At 59.3% G+C, this 24,938-nt stretch overlaps 2 protein-coding genes across 3 annotated transcripts; one reads left to right on the top strand and one right to left on the bottom strand.

Annotated features, from left to right (window-relative positions):
• Positions 1-158: 158 nt before the first annotated feature.
• Positions 159-6,369, top strand: CAPG (capping actin protein, gelsolin like). Its single transcript, XM_069801279.1, is given in 11 exon segments — positions 159-470; positions 473-644; positions 2,873-2,936; positions 3,001-3,173; positions 3,253-3,407; positions 3,834-4,001; positions 4,693-4,842; positions 4,939-5,031; positions 5,296-5,428; positions 5,509-5,597; positions 5,684-6,369. Coding segments are annotated over 11 exon segments (1,560 nt in total). The 5' UTR covers positions 159-173; the 3' UTR covers positions 5,750-6,369.
• Positions 6,370-7,385: 1,016 nt separating this feature from the next.
• DBNL (drebrin like) lies at positions 7,386-22,960 on the bottom strand. 2 transcript variants are annotated; one of them, XM_069801280.1, is made up of 14 exons: positions 22,829-22,960; positions 21,840-21,895; positions 19,235-19,347; positions 18,600-18,674; positions 17,974-18,120; positions 16,685-16,762; positions 15,914-16,065; positions 14,709-14,763; positions 14,032-14,106; positions 13,828-13,930; positions 12,263-12,412; positions 10,654-10,760; positions 9,130-9,235; positions 7,386-8,575 (listed from the first exon to the last, which is right to left on the bottom strand). In XM_069801280.1, exons 1-14 carry the CDS (start codon positions 22,909-22,911, stop codon positions 8,436-8,438), a joined length of 1,440 nt encoding a protein of 479 aa, XP_069657381.1. In that variant the 5' UTR covers positions 22,912-22,960; the 3' UTR covers positions 7,386-8,435. The 2 variants fall into 2 exon arrangements, with proteins under 2 accessions (XP_069657381.1, XP_069657382.1); XM_069801281.1 differs by lacking the exon at positions 12,263-12,412.
• Between the last annotated feature and the right edge of the window lie 1,978 nt (positions 22,961-24,938).

The raw sequence follows: 24,938 nt of genomic DNA, 5'->3' as shown, positions 1-24,938 counted from the left end.
AGGACCTGGCACTGCGGCACTGCCCGGGGACCAGCACCCCACTGGCACCGCACAGGGCCAGCACTGTACGGGGACCAGCATTTGCACCAGCACTGGCACTACATGGGCACTGGCACCGCGTGGGAGCTGGCACGGCACTGGTTGGGAACCAGCACTGCACCAGCACCAGCACCATGCAACCACATCAGCACTGTGCAGGGACCAGCGCTGGCACCACGGCGGCACCACGTGCAGTGCACTGGCCTGGCACCAGCGCTGCACCGGAACGGGCGCTGGCACTGTGCCTGCAGCGCTGGCACGGACACCCTGTGCACCACACAGCGCGTGCACACGCTGCGCCTCTTTGTGCACCCACTGCAGGCGTCGCAGACGGAGACGCTGCGCCCTGCACACGGCCCGGGGTGCAGCCAGCCCATGCTCATGCACTGCAGCCCTGCACGGACACAGGGACATCGCGTGTGCAAATGGACACACGCACACACAGAGCGCAGGCACTGCAGCCTTGCACACGCACTGCACACAAACATCTCCAACTGGCACACATGCCGCTGCACGCACGACACATGGGAACCCCATCACGGCACAGAGCAGTGCACTGACACGCTGCACGCGTGGAGACCCTGCACACGGGACACGCACTACATGTGAGTCCCTGCACACGCATCGCACCCCGGCACACAGGACACACTGCACATAAGGAGGGACCGTGCACTGCACGTGGGATGCAGCACACATGCGCAGCACACGTGTGACCACCCTCTCCCCCTGACACCCCCCACCTCCTGGGGAAGCGGGGGCAGGACGGGGTGCACCCCCCACGTTGCCAACCGAAGCGCTACGGGGGTGCGGTGGGTGCCCCCCACCCACCCTGGCCCCGCAGGCTCCCCGGGCTGCGCGGTGGCCGGTGGGGCCACGTGGCGGGCTCAGGCCGCCCCCACTCGTCACACGCATGACCCCCCCCCCACCAGCCGTGAGTCACTTCCCAGCAATGCTGCGGCTAGGGCCTGTGGGGAACTGGGGGGGGAGGCCCCCGCCATGCGCCTCCCAGTGCCTCCCAGTGAGCCTCTGCTGCAGCCCCCCCCCCCCCATGCAGTCCCCAGTAGTGCCCCCCCTTCCAGCTCTGCTCCCAATACAGCCTCCCCAACCCATTATGGCTTCCCCAGTAGAGCTCCCCCCCCAGTACAGCCCCACCATTCCCAGTGCAGCACCCCAGTACAAACACCTCCCAGCGCAGCCCCACCAATACAGCTCCCAGTATACCCCACCCACCCAGTTCAGCCTGCACAGTATAGTCCCGACCCAGCACAGCCCCCCCATTCCCAGTACAACCCCCTCCCAGTGCAGCCTCACCAGCACAGACCAGTACAATCCGCCCCCAGTACAGCCCCCTGTATAGAGCAGTATACAGCTCCCAGTATAACCCCCCCCAGTGCAGCCCCCTGTATAGAGCACCTAGTACAGTCCCTCACCCAGTATAGACCCCTCCCAGTACAGCCTTCAGCAGTGCAGCTCCCAGCATACCCTTTCCAGTTCAGCCCCCTCATACGGCCCTCCCAGTATAGTCCCCCCCACCCAGTACAGCCTCCCCCTTCCCAATACAGCCCCCCCAGCCCCACAGACCTGCCCCAGCCCCGGCAGGGCGGAGGGCTGGCACCCTCTCTGGGGGGGGGTGACCCACGGGTGGCACTGGGTCCCCTGGGTGATGATGGGTCCCAGTGGGTTGGGGGGGGGGGGTCCCAGGAGGGTGGGTATCCCAGCAGGATGGGGCAGGGTCTCATCAGGGTGGCAGGGGTCCCAGGAGGGTGAGAGGGTTCCAGTGGGGTGGGGTCCCAGCAGTGGGGGGATGTCCCATGAAGGTGGGGGTCCCAACAGAGTGGAGAGGTCCCATAAGGGTGTGGTGGTCCCAGCAAGGGGGGGGGTGTCCCAGCAGTCGGAGGGGGGGCAGGAGAGTGTGTGTGGGGTCCCAGGAGGGTGGGATGGTCCCAGCAGGGTGGGAGGTCCCAGGGCTCGGTGCCCCCATTCCTAGTGTGAGGGGCCCCATGGAGGCTACGTGCACCCCCGGGGGGGGGCCCACGTGGGGCGAGGCCTGTCCCCACCCTTTCCTGCTGCCTGAGTCACAGCCGCTGCCTTCCGGGTGTCCCACGGCTGACAGGAGTTTCTGCGGCTGTTGGGGTGTCCGTCTGTCCTGCCACGGCCCGCTGCCATCCGTCTGAGCGAGGGGCTGTCCAGCTGTCCATCGGGGTGTCCGTCTGTCTGCCAGGGTGGTTGTCTGTCCATTGGGGGGGGTGTCTGTCAGGGTGTCTGTCTGTCCATCCGGGTGTCCTGTGGGGTGTCCATCTGTCTGTCCATCATGGGATGTGTGCCTCTGGGGGTGTCCATCTGTCTGTCCTGGGGGCTTCCCACCCACTGGGGTGTCTGTCTGTCTGCCAGGGCATCTGTCTGTCCTTCCAGGCGTCCCCCTATCCATCAGGGTGCCTGTCTGTTTGTAGGGGTGTCTGTCTGTCCTTCCAAGTGTCCAGCTGTATGTAAGAGTACATCTGGCCATTGGGGTGTCTGTCTGTTGGGGGGTCTGTCTGTCTTCCTGGGTGTCTGTTTATTGGGGTGCCTGTCTGTCCATGGGGGTGTCCACCTATCCATAGGGGCATCCATCTGTACTTACGGGTGGCTGTCCATCCTTCTGGGTGTCCACCTGTCCACTGGGATGTCCATCTGTCCATCTGGGGTGTCCATCTGTCCTTCTGGGTGTCTGTTGGGGTGTCTGTCTGTCCTTCTGGGTATCCATTAGGGCGTCCATCTCCCTATTGGGTTGTCCTTGACCTCCTGGCTCTCCAGCCCTTGCACCAGCCATCTCATGGTGTCCCTCCATCCACAGGTCAATCCATCCACCCCACCCATCACCACCTCCCCAACGCCATGTACACCGCGCTCCCCAAAAGGTACCACCACCCCCTCCCCACCTCCCCCCGCCCTCCCCAGCTCACGCTGCCTCTCATCCCGCAGTGGTTCCCCCTTCGGCCCCTCCGTCACCAGCCCGGGGCTGCACATCTGGCGGGTGGAGAAGCTGCAGCCGGTGGAGGTCCCCGAGGCGACGTGGGGCGTCTTCTTCTCGGGGGACGCCTACCTGGTGCTGCACAATGGGCCAGATGAGCGAGCCCACCTCCACCTCTGGATGGGTGAGCTCTGAGGGGGGGTAAAGGGGGTACGGGGAGGTGGCAGTGGGACCGGGGGGCTCAGTGCTGGCTGCCACCACAGGCCGGGATTCCTCGCGGGACGAGCAGGGTGCCTGCGCCCTCCTCTCCACCCAGCTGAACACGCTGCTGGGCGAGCGCCCCGTGACGCACCGTGAGGTGCAGGGCAATGAGTCCGATGTCTTCATGGAGTACTTCCCCCGCGGCGTCACCTACCAGGTATGGGTGCTGGGCGTCCCTGACAGGTGCTTGGGGTGCTCCCGGTGCTCAGCATCCCAGATGGGTGCTCAGCATCCCGACCAGGCTCTCAGCAACCCAATCAGCCTCTCAGCGTTCTGGATGGGTGCTCAGCATCACCACTGAGCTCTCAGCACCCTCACCACCCTGCTTGTTCCCCACTGAGCATGTGGGACCCCCTCTGGGTGCTGGGCATCTCCAGTAGGTGCTCAGCCTCCCTAGCGGGTGCTCAGCATCCCCTCCAGGTACTGAGCATCCTTGAGAGTGCTCAACAACTCTACCATGTGCTCAGCATCCCTGATGGGTGCTCGGCATCATCTCTGGGTGCTCAGTACACATGCTGGGTGCTTGTCATCCCAGTTGGGTGCTGGGCACCCCACTGGGCACTCAGCACCCCCATGCCGGCAGGAGGGCGGCGTGGACTCGGCGTTCAAGCCCACCCGCCCTGGCGCCAGCGCCGGCCCTGTGCACAAACTCTACCAGGTGAAGGGCAAGAAGAACATTCGGGCGAGCGAGCGGGACCTGAGCTGGGCCAGCTTCAACACCGGTGACTGCTTCATCCTCGACCTGGGCGAGGTGGGTGGAGGTCCTTGGGTGGCCCCGTCACCGCTGTCCCTCTCCCTGTCCCCCAGGGCCTTCTCGCCTGGTGCAGGACAAAGGGCAACATGTCCTTCTGGGTGTCCATCTGTCCCCTGGGGTGTCCATCAGCTCATTGGGGTGTCCCTCTTCACTGGGGCATCTGTCCACCTGTAGGGCTGGCTGTTTGTCCTTCTGGGTGTCCATCCATTGGGGTGTCCATCTGTCTGTCAAAGCAGCCATCCATCCATAGGGGTGTCTGCCTGGTTTTCTGGATGTCTATCTGCTGGGATGTCTGTCTGTCCTTCTGAGTATCAGTCTGTTGGATTGTTTGTCTGTCCTTCCAGGTGTCCAGCCATCCACTTGGTCACCTGTCTATCCATAGGTGTGTCTATCTGTCCTTCTATATGTCTGTTTCCTGGGGTGTCTATCAATCGGTTGGGGCATCCTCCTGTCTGTAGGGGTATCTGTCCTTCTGGGTGTCCATCTGTCCATTTGGGCAGCCATTTATCCATCTGGGTGTCTGTCTGTCTGTCTGGGTGTCCATCTGTCGGGCTGTCCATTTTGCCGTCAGGGCACCTCCCTGGGCCATCTTCAACCTGAGCGACTGCTTCACCCTCAACTTGGGCTAGGTGGGTTGGGGGCCACCATGGGATGGCTCCATCACCACAGTCCCTCTCCCTGTCCCCAGACCCTCTTCGTCTGGTGTGGAGCCAGGTGCAACGTGCTGGAGCGCAGCAGGGCGCAGGAGCTGGCCGTGGCCATCCGGGATGGCGAGCGGGGTGGCAAGGCTTGCCTGGAGATCGTGGCGGATGGTGAGGAGCCACCTGAGATGCTCCAGGTGCGTCGGGGCCCCAACGTCCCCCCTGGGAGGAGAGGGGGACCCGAGTGTCCCTGGGGGTGGCTCTGTGAAACCCCCCGTCTCTTCACCTGGCAGGTGCTGGGCCCCAAGCCCACCTTGCAGGAGGGCAGCCCCGAGGACGACATCGTGGCTGATCAGAGAAATGCGGGGGCAGCTGTCCTCTATAAGGCAAGGCCATTGCGGGACACCACAGTGGCACCAGGGCTGGACATAGCCACGGGTCAGCATGGTGGTCATGGGGCTGGGCATGGCCGGGGACACTGTGGTAGCCCCAGGGGCTATATGGGTCTGGGCATGGCCAGGGGACACCGCAGCAGCCCTGGGGCAGAGCACGGATGGGCAATGCTGCAGTGGTTACGTGGGAGGACACAGGGCTGGGCACAGCTGAGGGACCCCAGGGTGGCCCCGTAGTGACGTCCCGTCGGCGGGCAGGTGTCGGATGCGACGGGACGCATGGACCTGAGCCAGGTGGCCGCCAGCAGCCCCTTCAGCCAGAGCCTGCTCTGCTCCGATGACTGCTTTGTGCTGGACAACGGCGCCGGTGGGAAGGTCTACGTCTGGAAAGGTGCCCAGGGACGGGGATGGGGAGGGGGGGCGTGGGGACAGGGGCCCACCCCAGCGTGGCTCTGACGTCCCCATCCGCAGGGCGCAAGGCCAATGAACGGGAGCGCCAGGCGGCCCTGAAAGTGGCCGAGGAGGTCATCGCCCGTATGGGCCACTCGCCCCGGACACAGGTGGGTGCAGGCGGCGAGGGGCGCCCAGGGGCCAGCACGGGCGATGTCACCCCGTCCCTGTCCCTTCTCCATCCCTGTCCCGGCAGGTGGAAATCCTGCCCCAGGGCCGCGAGACGCCCCTCTTCAAGCAGTTCTTCACCAGCTGGAAGTGAGGGAGCGGGTGCCCGTGGGGCCAGCGCCCAGCCCAGGGCATCACCAGGCTTGTGCCAGCTGTGCCAGCTCCCTGCCGATGCCTGCACCCTGCTCAGCCATCCCCATCCCCATCCCCATCCCTGTGCTTTTGCCCCTCCTATCCCTGTCATTCTCATCCCTGTGCCATCCCCATGCCAATGCCATCTCCATTCCTGTGCCACCCCTGTGCCATCCTCATTCCTTTGCCCACCCCATGCCTATGTCATTCCCATCTCCATGCCATCCCCAAGCCCGCGTCATCCCCATCCCCCTGCCTTTGCCCACCCCATGCCCATGTCATTCCCTTCCCCATGCCCATGCCATCCCAAGTCCGTGCCATACAATAACACTGTGCCAACACTGTCTCCCCACCCTCACTGCTGCCGTACCTCTGCCATCTGCACACCCTCACCACCTTCCTGACAATGCCCACGCCACCCCCATGCCCACGCTGTGCCACCTCTGTGCCCCATAATTGTGCCCACGCTGTCCCCCTGCCCACATCACCTTCTTGCCCACGCCACCTGTGCCCACACCACCCCTGTGCCAATGCGCCTCCCCCATCCCGCGCTCAGGCCCTGGTGAATAAAGGGACTGTGCCAAGTCCTGCGTCTCACTGCTCTGGGTGCGGTGCCAGCCCTGGGGATGGGGTGACACAGGCAGGGCTGGGGACAGGAGGGGATGCAGACAGGGCAGGGCTACAGCAGCGCGGGGGCCGTGACAGCAGCAGGAAGATGTCCCCAGCACCCCGGCATTGTGCCACCCCACAGGGCATCCTGCAGGGCCGCCTGTGTCATGAGTGCACCAGACGTCTGCCCCATGGGGTGATGCCCCCTGCTGTACCATGTCCCCAGGGGCTGGCAGCACCCATGGGTGCTAAAGTGACCGGGAAGCCCTGGTCCTTGCAAGAGCACCCGACCCTAACGTGGTTGGGAAAGGTGGGAGATGGCCTGTGGCATGCACCTGGCTGCCAGTCCTGGGTCCCCAGTGTCCCCACATCACTGGTGTCCCCACGTCCGCAGATGACCCATGTCCCCAGGCCTCTCATGTCTCCAAATCACCAGTGTCTCTGCATCCCCAAGGTCCCCTCATGCTGGTGTCCCTGCAGCCTCTACATCCACATGTCCTCCAAGTCCCCCCCTCCACCATCTCCACAGTCCCTGCATCCCCAATGTCCTCAGTGTTCCCAAACCCCCAGAGTCCCCCTAAAACACCCCTAAAGCCCCCCTACACACCCACAGCCATCCAAACCCCAGGACCCCCATCACTCCCTGCTCACCTCTGCCGGCCACTGCCTCCAGCTGCTTTTCTGACCGAACCTCCCTCGTTAGACTCAAATAACTAGGGCTGGGGCCAATTATTTATCCCATTAGCCTTGCCTTCGCTCCCTTCTCTGAAGCATAAGCCTGGTCACAGTGACCTGCTGTGAAAACACATGGTGATTCTCACACATGGTGATTCTCACACGCGGCTCGGCTTCGCCTTATTAAAAGATTTTGCGTTAGCGCTCACGGCTGACATTAGGAATACGTGAGCTCTGCCTGTCCCCACACCAAAACACTGGCATTTCACCGCAATTCCTGCCGGGGAGCACATGGCCAGATCCTGCTGCATCCATCACCAAAGAAAAGCCCTTTTATTGTTACTGGGAGAGACGGGGACGGCACGGGAGGAGTGAGCGGTGGGGAAGGAGCCCACGGGACCCCAGGGGAACGGGCTCGGAGGAGCCGCTGCATCCCCCAGTGCCCACGGGAGGGGTGGGTGAGCCGGGACCCCCGGCATCTCCAACCCCCATCCTCTCCTGCTACTTCTAAAGCAACACCCAGGAAAGAAACTTAACAAAGGGAGAAGGTGACAGCTGGGCTGGGCTCTTCCTTGTTCACAGTGAATTTGGGGTGATGGAGGAGGGGAGGGATCCCACGCTCACAGGTTTTGCTAAAAAAAGCCCCCTCAAACACCCACTTTGGCCTTGCTGGATCTCCTCTGCAGGGGAAGCTTGCTCACACATGATTTAAATCCCCAAAGCATGGTTTGGGGAGAGGGAAGGGAAGAGAAAACCCCTCCCGTGGGGACAGCAGGGAGGAACACACAGGGACACATGTGGCAGCCCCACTGGCGAGCTCTGGGATGCTCGGTGGGGCAGTGGCAACACTGCAGAGCTAGGTTTTGGCTCTCCAGGTGATGTTAGACCCTGTAAAATGCTAAAATCAATCCAGTGAGCTTCGTCAGCAAGCCGAAATGGGGAAAGTGGTTTCTCCATCACGGCCACACCAGTTCTGAGGCCACGGAGTCGGAGGAATGCAGGGGAAGAGGCAACTTGTTCCCTGAAAATGCCCCGTAAGGGATTTGTCATCCCCTCCTTCAGCCCTGAAAGAGAATTTGCACTCCAAACCAGAGGGAGGAGGGGGGAGATCAGCACTGCAGGGGCTCAGGATGGGATCGGCCCCTTCCTCCCGACCAAGGACCAGCTATGGGGGACGGGAGAGAGCGGAGGAGAGCAGCGCCTGGGTCAGCCCTGCTGCTGAGGGAGCAGGGCAATGGCACTTCACTTGGAGAAAACAAAAAGAAGAAATAAAAGCCACACATCGTTTGGAAGAATCAGGCAGGAGCCAAGCGCTCCAGGGGGGGACGGAGCGGCTCTGGTCCCCACAGCCCCTGCCAGAACCCTTACTCTATCAGTTCCACATAATTGGCAGGGAACATGCCGAAGTGGCCGTCAGGACCGTAGCCACGCCACCAGCCTTCGTCGATCATCTCGATGTTGGTGATGATGTTCTCCGGATCAAATGAGATCTCAGTGTCATCAGCTGGAATAAGACAGAGCAAGGGAGGGGGTTAAAAACCAAGCTGATCCCCACCAGGGACACACCCTGCCAGGCACACAGCCCCCTTGCCAGACACCCCCTTGCTTAAAGAAAGGAGTCTGTGACACAGTCAGCTTCCCTGGGGCTGTGTCCTGCTGCAGCCCAAACCCCTGGACAGCCACTTTTCACAGGAAACCAGTATTTTTATGGCTGGAGAAAGCAAAGGCAGCTCAGCCCCACTGCTGCTGTGAAAGGCCGGGGGTTTAGTAAATTGTAAGATGTGAATATCCAGGTAAAACAGGCTCTGAGGCAGGAGGCAGGGGAAGGGAGACAGGGAGGAGAGCAAGAAACAGATGTTAGGGGGAAAAAGAGAAGCCAATGGCTTCCTTCACTTGCTCTTCCAGCTCCAAGTCGGGTGGAAGACACTTTATCTAGCACCCTGCCGTGGGATTGCCCAGCATGATGGGTGATGTCTCCGGTCCAGCTATCCGGAAACAGGCTGCGCCCAGCAAACCCCCAGCAGCTCAGAGAGAAAGCCAGAACTCTGCAGGTCTTACCAGCCTGATAGTCGTAGAGTGCCCGGGCACACAGCCCCTTCCCCGTCAGGTCCGGCGGCTGCTGGTACTCAACCTGGTAGTCGTATTTGGCATCGTCAACTTGTTCCTTCAGGAAGGACAAAGGCAGAAAAGGAGTTACTAGCATGAACAATGCTGTGCCAGGCAGCTCGTGCTTCATTAGCCACAGCAAGGGTCTGCAGTCTGGGGTCTTGCCACGCCAACGCACGGCACACAGGGTGCACGTCCCCCTACTCTGCTTCTTGTAGCCGCGCTTGGTTTCCCAGGTGGATCAGGAGGCGTTGCACACTGGGAATTGCAGGAGAAAACAGTGGGAGGGAGGAGTACAACACCATGCAACACCCAGAGATTTAGATCAGCCCCCCCGAGCCTCGGAGAACCGCGTGCAGCAGGTCCCAGATGCCCCCCCCCCGAATGAAAACACTGGCTCTGGGAGCTCCATGTGTCTCTGCTAGGAGATAAAGGAGATGAGTGTGCAAACCAGCCTTTCACCAAAGAGTGAAGGCAGCCAGCTCTCCGGTTTGACTCACAAACCGGCACCGATCCTGCAGTGCCTCCAGCCCAGCAGCCAGCACCACAACCAGAAATACTGGAGACCAGTAGCAGACAACCCTTCTGGAAGGCGATCCCTTAGGATCTCTGCTGCAGACAGCGGTTCATCACCCACACGTTTAAGACCATGGAAGCTGGACAAGCTCCGGCTCCCGTTTTCCAAGCATTTCTCTCTCATTTTGAGACCTGAGCTGGCTGCTTTTTACTTTTCTTTCATAGAGAAAGACTGAGGTGATTGTTCAGCCCATCTCCCCACCCTTTTTGAACCAGCTGGACACTTCCAGACAAATTCAAGAAAGAGAAAATTAAGTATCTTTGAAATGCTTATGGTTTTGTGAGCTGGGACCGGGGGCGGGGGGAAGATGGATGAATAGAGGAGAGGAAACCAAATGGCCACCACATCTCCAAGGGAAACACTGCACCATGACACAACCCCACGATTAGATGCTGGAGAATCTGATACAGCACGCCAAGAATAGCTGGGCTTTGTCGGCTCTGCTGGTTTTGGACGTGAAAAGAAGAAGGAGGAGAAAGTCCTTTGGCAAAGAGGCTGACAAGAGCCTCTCCCCTTGCCCCCTCCCAGGGCTCCAGGGATGGGGGGCAATGACCCCAGCCAGAGTGGCCCCAGGGCACGGGACAGGTGACGGGGGCTCAGCACCAGCATGTCTCACTGTCAGCGCTGGGAAGGGACCGCGGCAGCATCCCCTCGCCGTGCAGTTGTGGCCCCAGCGCGTATGAACTTCAGGGTATCTCAGTTTCAGACTGATTTTAGCCCAGGCAGCCGGGCTCCGAGCACCGGAGTGTTTGTACCCAAAGAGAAGAGACGCTCATAAAAGGGTTCCAGACTCATCCTAAAAGATGAGACAAAGCCACATTCTCTCGCGTGAGGATCCTGGCCCGCTCTCGGGTGCCCTTTTCCCCCTTGGGGTCCTCTATCGTCCCTCATGCACCAACCTGAGGGGGTTCTTCATAGATGGCCGAGGGGTCTGGTGGCTCCTCGTACAGATTTGCCTCCTCTGCATGGGAAGCCGGGATGCTTGAATTGTACCCAGAATCTCTCCCTGCGGAAGAAACACATGGTATCTCACCATGATATCCATCACCAAAACCTCTCCCTGTCCCCTCGTTCATCCAAATCCTGCTCCAGGCTTAAGTGCCACCAAACCTCCCCCGAGTCTCCTGTCCTGCAGAGGGGACGGGGTCCAGCAAGCACGAACCCAGCTCCGGGGGTGAGAAGGGTTTAGGGAATGATAAAAAGGACAAGGGAGAGACCCAGGATCTCCGATAGGGAAAGGAATAAGCTTGCTCAAGATGAACCATTTCCAAGCTGCTACTCGTGGTGATGAGGAAGGGTTGGCACAGAGACCTTGGCCGAGAGCAGCATCTAGTGGTGACTGCAGCCTGGGGACCGCCGGAGCTCGGCCGTCCTTGGACCCCAGCTCGTCCCTAGCCCCCAGCTTGTCCCTGGCCCCCAGTCGCTGGGGTGGACGGGAGCAAAAGCATAACAAGCTGCTCTGAAACAACCGCTGGTTTTGCTCCACCAAAGAAAATCTATTTCTGGCTGAAGCATTTTGCTGAACCCAGTCACTCAAGGGCTTTGGGTTTTGACCAGGTACATCTTGGCTTATTTGGAAAAAGGCAGCTTGGAGGTTGTTTCCCAGCTTCCACCTTCCTGAAGCAAAGCTCCGGGGCAGACTCGGGAATGGGGCAGGGAGCAGCTCGGTGAGCTGGGGACAAGCCAGCACAGACATGAAACCACACAGCCCTTCAAGGACAAGGCAACACCTCCATGCCACCCACAGAGACATTCTGGACACAGCCAGCCCTCCTCCAGACTTGCTCTTCCCACCCAAACCACCTGAAAGGGGACAGAGCATCTCACTACAGGCAGAGAAAGCTCTTCATAGCCTGGCTCCCTCTCCCTGCCTTGCCACCCCAGTTCTGGCGGCGAGGGCAGGGATGCCCGGGCAGATGGGCACTGCCAGCCCTTGGATCCCTGCATCGACGACATGCACAGATCCTCTGGTCTTTACTAGGATGGTGAGACAACCCTGTCTACCTGCTAGAGCTGGCTGCTGTCACCGCACTCTGCTGCCCAGAGGGAAATCAGTGCGTGGGGGTAGAAAGCCTCCCTTGCTAGGTCTCAAAGGCATTTTGGAAAGATCTGAGGGCAAACCTCAAAGCCCCTGCAGTGGGAGGTCTGGAGAGGGGCTCTGGGGGTGCACGTAGCTGAATTTCAGCCTTTCAGCCAGGAGATGTCCTCATCCCCTCGGCCACTGAACCTGCTGCTAAGTCTGAGGAGGAAATGAAAGGACCTTTCCACCAGGCAGCAATAACTCTCCTCCTTTCCCAGCCTCAGCATCGCGCTCAGCCCTTCCCGTCCCCTCCGGCTGGTGACAAAAGCCTGCAGGTTTTTGGCCTAAAGATCCATTTGCGCTCTGCTGAGGCATGGGAAACCAAAAGAGAAACTCGGAGCCTGGCCTGAATTTGCCCAATTTTGGGGATCCTATTTGGAGAGGCGAGCTGTAAAGCTTTGGTTAGGCGAGGAAGCAAAGCCACGCACCTGCTGCAGGTACTGGAGAGGCTGGAGGGGTCCCCCAAGCAGAGGAGGGGGCAAAAGAGGCTGGGGGAGCATCCCGGGCAGGAGAGACGGGAGAGGCAGGACTCAGCACAGAGTTCACCTCCTTCTGCAGGAAAGGGCTGCGAAGCTTGCCTGGAAAAGGAGTTAAACATGTTGCAGGAGCCAGGCACGCATCGAGGCTTCCAGCCGCATGGCGACAGGCCCGTGACTCCCCAGGAATCACAGGAGTTAGTCACCGAGGGGTGTTGTCAGATGCTTTTTGCCTTAGGAGCCCACTGCTCAGTTATCCTCCTAAGCAGGATTTTCCAGCTCTAATCCTGATTGGGGAAAACAAGTTTGTCTACTGGTTACAGCAGTCATTGCAGTCAAGCAAAAAAATTAGACATAATATTGAGGAGGAAGAGTAGCTGGAGGACACAGCCAGCCAGGTCCTGCTCTCTGGGGTCTCCATGGTCATTTTTGGAGCACCCTGAATTTCACAGACATTAGGACCAGCAACTGGGAGGGGTACGATTCAAACTGGTTGCTGCCAGCCTTCTAAGCCAGCGCACTCTCCTTTGGCAGAAGGTAACTATTCGCTGTTATCTCCCCCATCTACGCCTCTGAACGCAAACAAAAGCAAAGCAGGAGAGTTAGGAGGCAAGCCCTACTGGAGTGCAGCAGTGAATAAACACCAAGACTTGCCAGCCTACCCTTAGCCTGTGGGTTTTACCAGTGCCAGGGCATTTTTCTTCCTTTCCTCCACTGAAAAACATCAAATACTAACGAGGGAAATCCCAAGGGATTTCTCACCCTCAGAAATCAGCCTTCCCCCCATAATGACGTTTAAACAGCAAGAAAGACATTTTCCCACCATGGCATTTCATCCTGTCCCACCGATGACTTGCCTACCCAAGAAAGCGTATTTGTGCTCGTATCACAACACAAAAGTGCTTATTCCAAATTAATTCAAGCTACTTTCAAGGAGGTTGAGCTGACTGAGGAGGAGACATCCATCCAGGGTTATCACATGTTCTCAGTGACTTCCTCAGCTAGTTTCAGCTTTGGTTTTCACAGCTTCCTGGTTTCTATCTGATAGATCAGATCGGTCTCTTCTAAAGGGACACACTCCTGCTTGGTTCAACCAGTGCAAAAAACTGGGGGGAGTTTATGACAGTCAGGATAGATTGTGACAGTGGTCTCTTTCTGGCTTTAATATATTTGATTTTCATTTAAAAAATGAAATTTAAGCTTCACAAGTGGAGTCAGAGTATGGAAAACTTCAGTCTTGGCTGTTAAAACCTGGCGCAGCCCGCAGCAAGAGCCTTACCGTGGAAAACCACACAAGCTGGGTGTGAGACATTGCTCTGCCTATGGCTGAGAACACCAGGTGTGATGAGAGCTACCCATGCTCAGCAGGAACCATGGCCTCACATGTAACACACCCGTCCCAAACACGTGCTTCCCCCCATCGGGAGCACTCTCTGCGCACAGATTTACCCGGTGCGGGCACTGGGAAGCAACCCACGCTGCCCGACCCACTGCGAGTGTTGCATCTCATGCTGTACCTGGCTGGGAAGCCGTCACCGTGTCCACTGGCACTGACTTCTCCCTCTGCCTGAAGATGTCCCGGGGGTTTACTGCTCTCTGCGCTATCAGCGACGCAGCCTCCTGCGAAGATGAAGAGCGCAGTCAAGGCACGGCAGCCCTGAGGCGGGGAGCTGAGCTGACGCAGCCCCCCCAGCAAAGGGCTCAGGCTCCTGGCAGCGTACCTGCGCTTTCTCCACCGATTCGCTTCTTTTGAAGCCCTTCCGCTGCCTGGCCTCGTACTCCTCGGCTTGCTCCTTCTGCAGCACAAGAGAGGGTCTGCTACAGCCTTGGTGGGTGCCAAGCCAGCCCCCTCCTTCCCCATCCAGCCCCCTCCTTCTCCATCCAGCCCCAAGGACCGGAGAAATGGGAACAAGGAACAGACATGGTGATGGAGGGTGAACGGGGAGGAAACCCCCTGGATCTGGGAGGGAGATGCAGGAGGTTTGCTGGGCTGAGGATAAGGGCTTGATTTCCTCCAGTGTCCCCAGGCTCTTCCCCAGAAAGAGTTTTTAAACTCTGCTTTCCCCAGAGGCTGCAGCTGGACCGGCCGTCGGGAGCACACGGCCAGCGGGAGCAGAGATATGAAGTGAGATCCAACGAAATCGAAGCCCATCTGATGAAACCGAGGATGGAGCAAGAGACCTGGAAGACCAGCCCAGGGCACCTCTTCTGCCAGAGCGTGTCCGTGGGTCTTTCCACATCCCCCACCAGCCACAACAGTGCCTGGGGACACCCGGGGTGCTCCTCCATCACCCTCCTGCCCCTGCCTGCAGCATGGTCTGCACCATGGCACCCTGTCCTCTCTGTTGTGGCGGATGCATGAAGAAACCTCACCATGGGGGACAGCGCTGAAGCTCACCCATTGCTGCTGCTCCTTGTCCCTGTTCTCTGCCTCCTGCTGCTGCTGGAGTCTCCTGTGGTGACAAACAACAAATTGGGGTTAACATGCAGGCAGGACGAGCAGTTTGCTCTACACAGGGCTGCTCTGGCACCTCACCCTGCTGCAGCTACATGGGGAAGACCAGAGGAAGGACATTGCCCCTCACCTCTGGGACCAGATGAGGAGCCATGGGCCACCCCCAGAGCTGTGCAGGGGGCAACACAAAGGAGAGAGGGGCAGAGCAGCAGGAGCTGCTTCAAACAGTGGGACCAAACTGGGGAAATGTCTTTCTTCAGCGGCATGGACAAGAGCATCCATCACGGAGGGGCCGGGCGGACTTCCCCATCCGAGCTCAAAACAGGAAGGCAGTGCCCACTGCTGTTCACAGAAGTGAGCTCCACCACCTAATAAGGCTCCCTGGGGTCACACCAGGCTTGGAGAGGAAGGAAATCAGCAGAGAGAGCACAATGCCGGTCCCTGCACACGCCACCTCCTCTCTGCAGGGCGCAGAGCCCTGCACCAGCCGGCCCGGACCTCTGGCATCCCACAAACAGCGGCCACAGGTTTCAGCAGCAACCTGCAAGGGGGGGGTACCTGGTCCTGAGGGCAGGATCTGCAGGCAGGAAGACCCACAGATGATGCTGGACAAGCAGCCCAAGCTTGTCGGCCGTTGGGCCAGAGAGATGATGATCTCTCCACCCCAGGGGCTTGCTGGGGGACACCCAGCTGGAGGAACCCAGGGGCCAGCCAGATCAGCCAGGCCAAACCTCCACCACTGCTCCAGGAAGGTGAGCGAAGGCGAAGGCAACTCATTTGCACGTCAGCGGGAGCAGACGGACGCTCGGGTTGCACGGGGGCTATCAGGAGGATCGGACCTGCGGATCGCGGTGCCCGAGGGCAGTGTGCTGCGGCCGGGCTGAGCCTGCCCCAGCACAAGCCGAGGCAGAGCCCCTCCACATCTCCTGCCTTAAAGGAGGTTTCCTGGAACTGCAGTGACTGCAGTGGCAGGGAACGCAAAGACACGATCTGCTGCTCCCTGAGGAACAACCCTCCGCTGGCAGCACAGGGGCTGGAGCGGGGACAGCAGCTCGGATGAGGTGGTGACAAGGATACACTGAGAGATCCTGGAGAGTGGGATGGGGTCCAGGCACCATTACAAACAGTTGCCAGTGGCAGGGACTCACTTCTGGGCTTCAATTTCGTTGGATCTCACTTTGTATCTCTGCTCTCGCCCTGCTGCTTCCTGCAGCTCCCGTTCCCGACACTCTCTCTCTAGCCGCTGCCTCTCCTCCTCCGCTCTCCTCTTCTCCTCCAGCCGGCGGTTTTCTTCATCTTTCTGATGAGAGACGTGCAACAAGTCGTGGGTTTAATGCTGCCAGGTCTGAGAAACCCCCCCAAGCTCTTTGCACGCCATGCCGTGCTACCAGCCAGCACGGTGGATGTGCCGGCAGCTCCCAGGGCACACGGTGCCTGTAACACTTCTGCACCCTGACGGTTCATGCGCTATTGCTAAACCACTGTAAAACCCTGATGTAAAGCAACCTGAATGTGCAGCAAATACAGAGCAGACTTGCCCTGCTGTTCGGTCTCAGAGAGCTGCCTTCAGAAAGGTTAAAAACCAGCCCCCTCACCCAAATGGAGTTTGCCATCCACTGGGAGCCGGGCTGCAGCCCAGCTCTCTCCCCCTGCAACCACCCCAGCAGCCCAGAGCCAAATTAAGATGAGATAAAAAGCATCTTGCTCTTCAAGACCAATTTCCTCCTCCCCTTGTACCCCGAGGCAGCAGGACCTCTGCAGACAGCCTAGCTCCGTGCTGCTTGAGGTCTGGGTCCCTGGCTCTGGGCAGGAGAATCCAGGTTAGAGAGGGAAGATGCAGATGGAGAGAAATCTCCAGCTACATCCAAATGCCTCGTCCTACTCATGCCTGGCTGCTGAAGAGAAGCGGCAGCACTCACCTCAGCTTTGGCCCAGAAATTATCTTTATTGACTCTCTTGATTTCGGACATTGCATTTGTCTTCTGGTAGACAGAGCCCTGAGGGGAGCGAGAAGGCAGCACATGTGAGTGGTAGTCACTGAGCAATCACAATTCTTGCATTCCTCTGCAGAAATTTGTCCCCGCAGCTTTCTGGCAGCTTTCTCCTGCTGCTACAGGTCTGGCTGGACCCTCTTTGCCTTCCTCTGGCAGAGGGCACCCAGTCCCACACAGCCATGGGCCAGCTGGCTGGGTTGAAAGGGTCAACAGAAGATATTTAGCATGAAGAATAATAAAAAAAGACACTTTGTGATAGAATATAAAAGCAAAACCAGCATGGTCCCACATTCAGCACAGTCTGTGACTTTTTAGAAGTTACTATAACCTGATGCTTTGCCCCAGACTTTAAAGAAGGGCTGGCTGAAGCCTAATGACGTGCATGTTCCCAAAACCAGGGACTTCCACCCTAGTTTTCCTCTTGCCTCAAGCAAAAACCAGGTTGCTAAAGTGCTGCAGGGCCCAGGCTGGAGCACCCAGCAAAGAAGTGACCAGGACACATGGGAAACCTGGCACTGCCACACCAAAGCAGGGTCATGGGGAGAGCGAGGGTCTTGCACAGCTCAGGTTTGCTCTTTACCCACATCTCAGAGCAGGGTCACGCGATTCACAGTCGGAGGGCATGTGCAGCTGAGCTTCTCCTTTGTACAGCTGAGAAACGTCACTTGCTTGGTGTGTGTGTGTGAAAAGAACACCTTCCTACAGAACATTTCCATGTAGACAGAAAGGAAGTTGCTGAGATCTCTGTGAAGTGACAAACTTCACAGCACCAGGGGAAGCCCCAGTTTTCGTTTGCAAGCAGGTCAAAATGCTGCTGCACTGAAATGTCTTGTTCCCTGTCCCTCGGCTGCACCATGGCCTCGGAGAAGCCCCAGGCCTCGCAGATACTCTGCAAATTTGAAAAGCTGGAGCTTTTGTGTCTCTAAAAACTTGAATAGAACTGGGGGAGAATCAGTCCTGCTTAAAAAAGTGGCTGGGCCTATGGAGAGGAGAGCTTAGGCTTGCAGGTTTGCTGCAGGGACATCTCAGCTCTACCACCACCCCCATGCTCTTGCCCTGATTCACTCTGCAACGAGCCGGAGAGAGGAACCAGCCGTGGGCACAATCATCAGTGCTTCCATAGCCACGCCAAAGCACGGGGAGGGTAATGTCAGTCCCAGACTGCCCAACTGCGAGGCCAGAGGGACCAGAAAGCCCCCACGGAGCCAACTCACCACGGGAGCTTGAGGGCCCGAGTCCTGGAACTTGCTGCTCTCCTTGTGGAAGTTGTAGTTGGCCCCAGAGGCCTTGGCAACCTTCTCCATGATGAGTTCAGGCTCCACGTCCTCCTCGGCGCGAGCGTTGATGGTGACATGAGCCCCCTGACCAGGGAGAAAGCCGGCACAGGAGTGAGAATGCGACTCTAGAACGCACCATGCTGCTCCGATAGGTCCCATCCATCCTCCCGGAGCTCCCAAGGGAAGGAAAAGGGCCCAGGTGAGAAAGAGGGGTCACCGGCCACTCTAAGATAACGCAACACTGGGAAAGCAAATGTTTGTTGGGGGGAGAAGAGGCTCGTTTTGCCTCCTCTGCAGTCCCCAGAGCTATTTTTGCCAGCAAGAGGTTTGTGTTGTGAATCAGCCTCTGTAACGCACGCCTGGGCTTATCCTACAGCACAGGGAATATCGAGTGCCAGGGCAGCACTCCCCAGCCTCGCCTGGCCACAGTTCTGCCTGCAAACAGATGCCTCTGTGTCACCCCAAAAAGCAGCGTGAGCCACGCAGGGCGCAGGATCCCTACGGCCATGACCTAGCCCGGAGCCCACCGATCCAGGGAGGACACAATGAAAAGAGGACCACACCTTTAGGAAGTTGGCTACAGTGCTGACGTGGTTGGCGCAGGCTCCTTTTCTCACGTCATTCACGCCTTCACCGGTCTGCAAAGAGAAACCATCAGCACCTGCTTACCAGAGAGTCCCATCCCAGGCTGTTTTTATAGCAGCAGCACCTTGATTTAAGTCTGCACATCATCCACGCTGGCCACGGTGAGGGCTTCACCAGCGCTTACTGCATGGGAAGAGACTCCGCTCTGCAGCAAGCACTGCCCAGAGGGACATGGCAAGCCTCCTGCCCAGGGACAATGGCCATGCCATGAGGGCTCCAGGCTCCCGCTGACCCTCAAGCACTTCATTCGACCCATCCTAGATGGGTTCAGAGCCATTTATCAGCAGCCTCGCTGCCAGCCGAGTGAGCTACATGGCCAAAGAGATGTAACGGGGACGTGAATCCTCCGTTCACCTGTGTCCACGGGGTTTGGACTACGCACCCACAGCAGTGGGCACGGTATGTCCTCGGTATTGCAGCTTGGTGGAGGGGATTCAACACGCTGGCTGCCGAGCTTGCGGCAACTACGATTCAAGAGAGAATTGAAAGGAGAAACTGTGATTTATCTCCACCAGGTCCCTCCTGGGAAAGGAGGAGGTCTGTCCACACTCACCCAGTTGACGAGGACGTATTTGGGCAGGCCGGAGTTGGGATCCTTCACCCTACAGAAGGCATACATCACCTTCCCGCTGTTGAGCTCCTCCACCATCTCCTCCAGGCCACCATCTGCCCCGGGAGAGAAAGAAGAGGGTGCTAAAGACAAGCAGATCATACACACGTGGTGGGAACGGCAGAGCCACTGAGGTTGCAGCCTCCTGGAGATTATTCCTGTTAGATTTGGAGTTGTCCTACACCTAGTCCTTCCGTCACCTGCTCGTTTGTGTGGGAGCTGAGCCTCAGCCCGCTCTCGCCCATGCCCCCGTCCCCAGCAGCCTTTGCCACCAGAGATCTTCTTCCTCAGATTTTTGCTGTGACAAGCGCAAATCCACGTACAAAAGATCCCGGGTCTGTAGCGCAAGTCAAGTAACGATAGAGAAGGGAAAGGAGATGCTCACGTGCCCCAGACTAAACAGAGGTTTTAAGCAGAGCAGGCAGCTGCAAACTCTGCCCACAGGTTCCTACATGAAACCGTGCTCCGAGGTCTCCGGCGAGCTACTCCACTGCCGGAAAACAGCTCAACGAAGATTGGAAAGGTCCCGAAAAAGTGGCGGAGGAACCAGCTACACCTCGTTCCCATCCCACCTTCTAAGTCTGGTGGCGGCCATGAGGAGCCCTGCTTCATCAAATGGGAAGTAGACAAGAAACCGAGAGTCTGGTGCAGGGTAAGGTCACGCTTGCCAACCGTAGGAGGAAACTCCTGCTCTCACGCTTTCCTCGCTGCTCTTAAACCCACAGGGCCCCTCCAGGCAGGTCTTTGCAGGGGCTGCTCTCAGCTACGAGCTTGGGGACAAAGGAGGAGAGCCCACCTCTGCACAGAGGAAAAAATATTGTGCAAGGCTCAGCAGAGGGGTTGTGCAAGACGGGCGAGTGATGGAAAGTGCTATGGTGCCCCAGGAACCACAGCATTGCTCCTGCTAGAAGTGTATGCCAAAAAACTACCAGAAAAGGAGGAAAAACGCAAAAAACATGTGCTCTCAGTTCAAAAATATTCCTACAGACCACGATTCCTCCTACTTTGGTTTGTCTGACCCCTCAAAAGCAGAAAACGAGCTACTGCCTACCATCAAACACCGGCAGCAACTGCACAGCTCAGTCTGTTTTGTTCTGCACTGCAGCAGGACCTGAGATTGTTTTCTTCTCCACTATCAAATATTTATGCTTTGGCTCTAAATTTGGCACAGTGGTTTCCAAGCCCAGCAGAAAAGTTTAAGGCTGGAAGTCTGAAGCCTGTCGGCTCACGAGGGCCGCGGGGCTGGGTGTTTGGCGGGTCAATGTTTAACGCTGTGGCGGTGGGTATGGAACGACACAAAGGGAAGTGCTGGGAGGAGCGGAGCTCTGCGGAGAGGTCAGGGCTCTGCTAACAAGGAGCGGCAGAGTTACACCGTGCCTAACTAAGCAGGGTCCCGTATAAAAACCACACAGGACTTTTAATTTACACACAAAACTCACCAAGCAGCTAATGCCTGCACGAGCCCTAAATTCAGATCTCTCTTCCATACACACCTAACTCTTCAAGAGCGGCAAATCTGCACCTCAGCCCCACCGACAGTCCCCCGCAGCCACTCTCTAGCGCAGATCTGGTGCCCAGGCAGTCACATCCTCTGCAGCCTCCCTGAGGCTCCCTGCAGCCCTCATCTGCAGCTCGATAAGAGCCTTTTGCTGAACAAAAGGGCCCAGCACCAAACCACCCACCACAGGGGCTTCGCTGGACTCTGCAAAGCTACCCAGAAACGTCTCACCTGACCTCAGTTGCTGCAAGCTTTGTAGGTTGTGAGAAACACTTGCAAATGAGAAAGGCAGCCGGCAAGGCAATACAGCCGAGCGCTGGAGGATGCAAATCTAGAGAGCAGAGAAACCTGCCTGGATGAGTTGCTTTTGAGCAGCTTTAGCTTTGCGTTGAGAAGCATTTGTGTGGGAATCAGCAGCCGGATAAAAAATTTAAAAAAGTCCCAGGAAGCGGGGAACCAAAGAAAGGAGAGGCACTTTAGCAGCAGCAAGCTGGAATCCCCAGCCTGAGAAAGCTGGCTTTCCGCAGCCTGAGAAAGCTGGCTTTGAAGTGCTTCGTGGTCCTTCCTTCATCCTGCGCTGAGGCCAGCTAGGATCTAAAATACTTCAGGACTGCAAAGAGGTACAAGGACCCAAACTTTGGATCCTTCGGAAAAGAGGAAAATGAAAGGGAAGAAGGCAGAGCCACACACGTGCCTCTCCCACCTGCCACCAAGACTCTTCTCTATTTTCCTTGCTCAGAAACCGCACCAAACACCCCGGTGCTCCCAGACGTGCACTCTCGCCCTCATCCCACCGCCAAGGCTGCCCCTCACCAGAGTCAAGGGGTGAGAATAGGCTCAGGGATTAAAAAAATTAAATCACCCCTTAGGGAGGGGAGAGGGAGCGAGCACAGTTTCCCACCGCTGGAGCCATTCCAGGCAGAGGCTGGATGCCACCAGAAGGACAGAGCGACAAAAGCCAGCCAGACCTCGTGAGCTGAGCCCTGCGAACAACCCCAGACTCGGCCAGCGGGGCCAGGTGAGGGGGGGGACAGTCCCTAACACGCTCACCTCCGGAGCCAGCCACTCGCAGGTCATTGCTGTTGCCTTCATAGGTGAACAGAGCCCTAAAAACAAGCCAGGAGTGGAGGTTTTAGCCGACCCGGTGAGAAACGTTCGCCCCCAAACCTCACACCCTGACAGCATCTCCTCTCCTGCACCAACTCTTCTGGAGCGCACCCCAAAAACTCCCCCATACTCACAGTCCCCAACCAGGGTGTCCACACACCCCCAATACCCCCGATGCACACAGCTCCATGGGGGTCCCCACCCCACACACCTCCTGCCCCACATCCCAGATACTTCCTGATCCCCCCTATACACCCACAACCCCCCAGACACCCCACACCCCTGATCCCCCCTATACACCCCACACCCACCCCACAGGCACTCCCCACTCCCTGATCTCTATACATACCACCCCCAACCCCCCTGCTTCGCCTACACACCCTGCACCTCCACTCCAGACACCCCCACACCTCTGATCCCCCCTATACACCCCACATCCCACCCCCAGACACCCCCACACCCTCGGATTGATCCTTTCTACCCCACATCCCCACCCAGGCACCGGCCCAGCCCTAAATCTTCCCCCATACACCCCCAGGCCCCCCCAACTCCCTCCAGACACCCCCCCAGCCCTGACCTCTTCTATACAACCCCCACCCCAGACACCCCCACACATCCCGGTTTCGCTTCTACCCCACCCCCTCAGATCCCCCCTATACACCGCAGACCCCCACCGCAGACCCCTGCCAGACACCCCGATCCCTCCTATACACCTCAGAACCCCACCCCAGACCCCCCCCAGGCACACTGATCCCCCCATACACCCCAGACCCCCCCAGACATCCCGACCCCCCCTGTATACCCCTCATCCCCCCTATACACCCCACAACCCCCCTCCCCGGCACTCCCCACCCCCCGACCCTCCCCAACACCCCCCATCCCCCCCCCGGCACCCCCCAATCTTCCCTTGCGGACCCTCCCCCGCCCCTCACCAGTCGGTGGGACTCCCCGCCGCCACCACCCGCCCGTAGGCCTCCTGCAGAGCCCGCCCGTTCTTGCTGAGGTTCAGCGCCATGGCAGCGCCCGCTCCCGGCCCCCCCCCCCGCGCCGCCACCGCTGCTGGGCTCCACCCACCGGCCCGCCCCACCGGCACTACCGGGACCGCCCCGCCACCGCCCCGCCCGGCCACAACCACGCCCCCTCCGGGGGAGCACGCCACGCCCCGATGCGGCAAGCCACGCCCCTTGAGCAGCAGGTCACGCCTACGAGTCGCCAAGCCACTCCCATGGAGCGTCCCGCCCCGTCCCGGGAACTCCCCGCCCCTTGGACCCAGAACGCCACGCCCCAGAGCGGCCACGCCCCACGAGTGCCCCGCCCTCCCCACCCCCGCCCAGGCCCGGCTCACTCCGGCCCCCGCGCCCGGGGACCCCCCACCCCAGGGCAGACCTGGGGGTGCCCCCAACCTAGCCTAGCCCCACATCCCGCACCCCGAGACACCCAAACAGCACCCCTACATGGCCTCCGTGCCCCCCCCCCCCAATTCCAGGGGGCCCAACGCAGCCCCCCCAAACGCCAGGTCCCCCGCACCCCCCGGCCAAGAAAATCCGCATTTCCCTGGATTTCCCCCATTTCCCCACCTGGCGAGCGCGGGGGGGACCTGGGTGGGTCCCCGAGCGTTGCAGCGGCTTTGGGCCCGGGGCTTTTTGGAGTGCAAGCGCGCCTCGATGTTACCCCAAATCATCAAAATTGTGCTTTTTTTTCCAGGTAAAGCACCAGTTTGGCCTTCAGAAAGGGGGATGTTTTTGCAGATTTTTCCCATGCTGGGCATGGAGGGGGGTCCCTCTCCTCTGCCCCCCCCCCCGAGGAGTCACCCCAAAAATTAGGTGCTGTGAGAAGGGAAGGGGGGTTCAGGCAGGAACTTGTTGAGTTAACCCCCCTGCTTTGGGGATGACCGTCTCATCCCTCCCCACCTTGGGGATGACTGTCCCCCAGGTGTGGTGGCCTCATCCCAGGGGGCCGTGGGGTGGCCCCAGCACCCACAGCTGGCAGGATCTGGATGGGGTGGGGGCGCAGAGGTGGGGGGATCCCCCATGTGGGGCAGGGAGTGCTGCTGCCGGGGCCGGGGGGGGCACCCTGCGCCCCTCACCCCCTCCGTGCCTCAGTTTCCCTGCTCGAAGCAGGGCGTTGAGACCCCCCATTTACATTCGGGGGTGGGTATGGGGTAAGCTCGTCTCCCAGCTGCCCCTTGGGCACAAGAAATCCCAGGGGGGCTCAGACTGGCGAGGGGGGGACGGGGACGACACAGTACGTGGCCTCATCCTGCCCTCGGCGGGGGGGGGGGGGGGGGGGGGGGGGGGGGGGGGGGGGCAGGTAGTCCCTACCGGGCATGCCCCCAGCATGTGCTAATGGGCCATTTGCAGATCGTCTGTACCCCCAACCCGACCGTGCCCTCAAGACAAGCCCCCCCCAGCCCCGAGCCAGCTGCAATCTCTGGCTGGGGCACTGCCCCCCAGCTGGGGAGTGGGGGTGCACGAGGGATTTTTGGGGTGGCCCTCCTGGCTGTAGACCCCCCCACACCCCAAATTCTTTCCTGCCCCATAATGGGCTTTGCTCTGAGCTCTTCCTCCAAGCCTTCCTCCGCACTCAGGGTCACCCTAAAGGGGGACAAGCCTGGGGGGGACATGGAGGCAGGAGGGTCTCCCCAAAAAATCTCACAGTGTTTTGTCCCCATCCCACCTGTCTCGGGGAGACAACAGGAGGAAAAAAACCCACCCATGAGCCACCACTGTCATCCACTGGCAAAATAACCCGGAGCTCCCACCTCCCTGGCCTCCCCAGGAGGGTGAGGTTGGGTTTAATGAGTGCCCCCAGGACCCCCGTTTGTCCCCGGTGATGGTGACAGTGATATGCCGGGATTTGTCTCCTTGGGGCTTCAGGCTTTGGCTGGGTAGGTGGGGGGGCGGGGGGGATGTGTGTGTCCCCTCGGCCCCATCTCCCCAGCCCCCCAGGGGAAAAGGGAGTCTGGGGGGGACCGTGGGGGGGGTGGGATGGGGGGTGGGAGATGGTGAATGGGGTGAGCGAGGTCCTGGGGTGGCCAAGGGT

This window comes from Haliaeetus albicilla, chromosome 13, assembly GCF_947461875.1.
Source record: "Haliaeetus albicilla chromosome 13, bHalAlb1.1, whole genome shotgun sequence".
Lineage (NCBI taxonomy): Eukaryota > Metazoa > Chordata > Aves > Accipitriformes > Accipitridae > Haliaeetus > Haliaeetus albicilla.
Note: the sequence above shows the minus strand (reverse complement) of the source record. Positions and strands in the feature narration are given on the sequence as shown.

Bases quoted from the DNA above. Each gene is read 5' to 3' on its own strand.
- DBNL (XM_069801280.1), bottom strand. From the start codon at position 22,911: ATGGCGCTGAACCTCAGCAAGAACGGGCGGGCTCTGCAGGAGGCCTAC. The intron at 21,896-22,828 runs GTGAGGGGCGGG...GCTTGTTTTTAG, and splicing joins GCGGGGAGTCCCACCGACTG to GGCTCTGTTCACCTATGAAG. The intron at 13,931-14,031 runs GTACGCTGCCAG...TCATCTTCGCAG, and splicing joins AATCGGTGGAGAAAGCGCAG to GAGGCTGCGTCGCTGATAGC.